This window comes from Octopus bimaculoides, chromosome 11 (assembly GCF_001194135.2).
Source record: "Octopus bimaculoides isolate UCB-OBI-ISO-001 chromosome 11, ASM119413v2, whole genome shotgun sequence".
Taxonomy (NCBI): Eukaryota; Metazoa; Mollusca; class Cephalopoda; order Octopoda; family Octopodidae; genus Octopus; species Octopus bimaculoides.
In genome coordinates, this window is record NC_068991.1 from 24,555,089 (window position 1) to 24,557,064 (window position 1,976).

A 1,976-nucleotide genomic window follows, 5' to 3' on the forward strand; every position below is an offset into this window, starting at 1 on the left:
TGACAAATGGTGTTGATTTTTTCTTAGCAGTTTAGCAAAAGAGACTGATAGAATAAAAATTAGCTCTGGGGTCAATTCATTTGACTAAAACCCTTCAAGGCATTACTCTATCATGGCTGCAGTCCAGTAAAAGGTAAAAGAAAAGTACAAATTTACAGCAGAGAATTATAGAACATATTTCAAAGAACAAACCTCCATGGTTGCAGGGAGATGAAAGGCAAAAATCTTTCTTTGGTTCGCAACCAGGCTGGGTATCCTTTTCAGCAACAGATGTGTTTAAGTCAAGTAAAACATTGTCAATATGAAAGTCCTTGATACAACCAACAAAATCTTTATTTTTGATTGGAAATGAAGAAGGCAGATGAGGAAGGCCTCCAATCTGAAGTGGTCCTGTTAAATCTAACAGCCGATAACAAATTACAGCCATACGGGCGCATCTATAAGTAAATAAATAAAAAATGAAAAATAGATTAATAACTTATATGAGAATGACAATTTAATTACAGAACATAATAGACAATAAAATTTCAAAGCTATTATGTACATAGTTTTTTTTTTAGAGGCGTAGGAGTGGCTGTGTGGTAAGTAGCTTGCTTACCAATCACATGATTCTGGGTTCAGTCCCACTGCGTGGCATCTTGGGCAAGTGTCTTCTACTATAGCCTCGGGCCGACCAAAGCCTTGTGAGTGGATTTGGTAGAGGGAAACTGAAAAAAGCCCGTTGTATATATGTATATATATGTGTGTGTGTGTGTGTGTCGGTGTTTGTCCCCCCTAGCATTGCTTGACAACCGATGCTGGTGTGTTTATGTCCCCATAACTTAGCGGTTCAGCAAAAGAGACCGATAAAGTAAGTACTAGGCTTACAAAGAATAAGTCCCAGGGTCGATTTGCTCGACTAAAGGCGGTGCTCCAGCATGGCTGCAGTCAAATGACTGAAACAAGTAAAAGAGTGAAAGAGTAATGTTTCAATTAAACTTTCCCTGAAAGTACAGCGAATTTTTAAAATATGTACAAATATGACAAAAATATGGACAAATATAGACAATGTAATTTGTGAGTGCATGAAGGGGTATGTGGCACAGAAATTCACTTCACAACCATTTGATTCTAGCTTCAATACCACTACACTGAGGACAGGGCTAATGTCTTTCACTATAACTTCAGGCTGATCAATGTCTTGCTCATAGATGCTATACAAAAGAACATTGTGTGTGTGTGTGCAAGCATTTAAATACATACATGCATAGACACACACACACACACACACACACACACACACACACACACACACACACAACATATTTTTCTTACAAATTCATAACAGAAGAGAATTATAGTAAACTGAAACTATCCTTGTGCACGATTGGCATATATTTATGACACCAATGACATAAAACTCAAACTTCAATCCATTAAGATTTGAATTCAGAATGTGTGTGATTGTATGTGTGTGTGTGTGTGTGTGTGTGTGCGTGTGTGTGTGTGTGAGAGAGAGAGAGAACCAAGATAGCTGACTTGGCATATCACTCCAGCTGCGACTGAATAATTGTGTAGCTATTTGCATGAAATGACTGGTATCATATTAACAACTCTCTACTATTAAAAGAAATAATTCATCTACCCATGTAGTGTTGATCATTCATTCTTTGTATGTTACTAACAACATACATACACATGGACACACGCATACCTATGTAGAGGCATATGGCTTAGTTTACAACTATGACACAATACACACACACACACACACACAGATAGATGTGGTTGGGAAGCAAACTTCTCAACCACACAGACATGCCTGTCATCATCATCATCATCATCGTTTAACGTCCGCTTTCCATGCTAGCATGGGTTGGACGATTTGACTGAGGACTGGTGCAACCGGATGGCTACACCAGGCTCCAATCTAATTTGGCAGAGTTTCTACAGCTGGATGCCCTTCCTAACGCCAACCACTCAGAGAGTGTAGTGGG

The 1,976-nt window shown here is 38.8% G+C and overlaps 1 protein-coding gene across 5 annotated transcripts in view; it reads right to left on the reverse strand.

Moving 5' to 3' along the window:
• LOC106877480 (cadherin EGF LAG seven-pass G-type receptor 2) overlaps positions 1 to 1,976 on the reverse strand; it is a 301,895-nt gene that overhangs the window by 93,108 nt on the left and 206,811 nt on the right. For all 5 annotated transcript variants that reach the window (XM_014926392.2, XM_014926391.2, XM_014926390.2 and 2 more), the window contains exon 8: positions 193 to 437. In XM_014926392.2, coding sequence (XP_014781878.1) covers positions 193 to 437 — 245 coding nt within the window. The remainder of the gene's footprint in view (positions 1 to 192; positions 438 to 1,976) is intronic.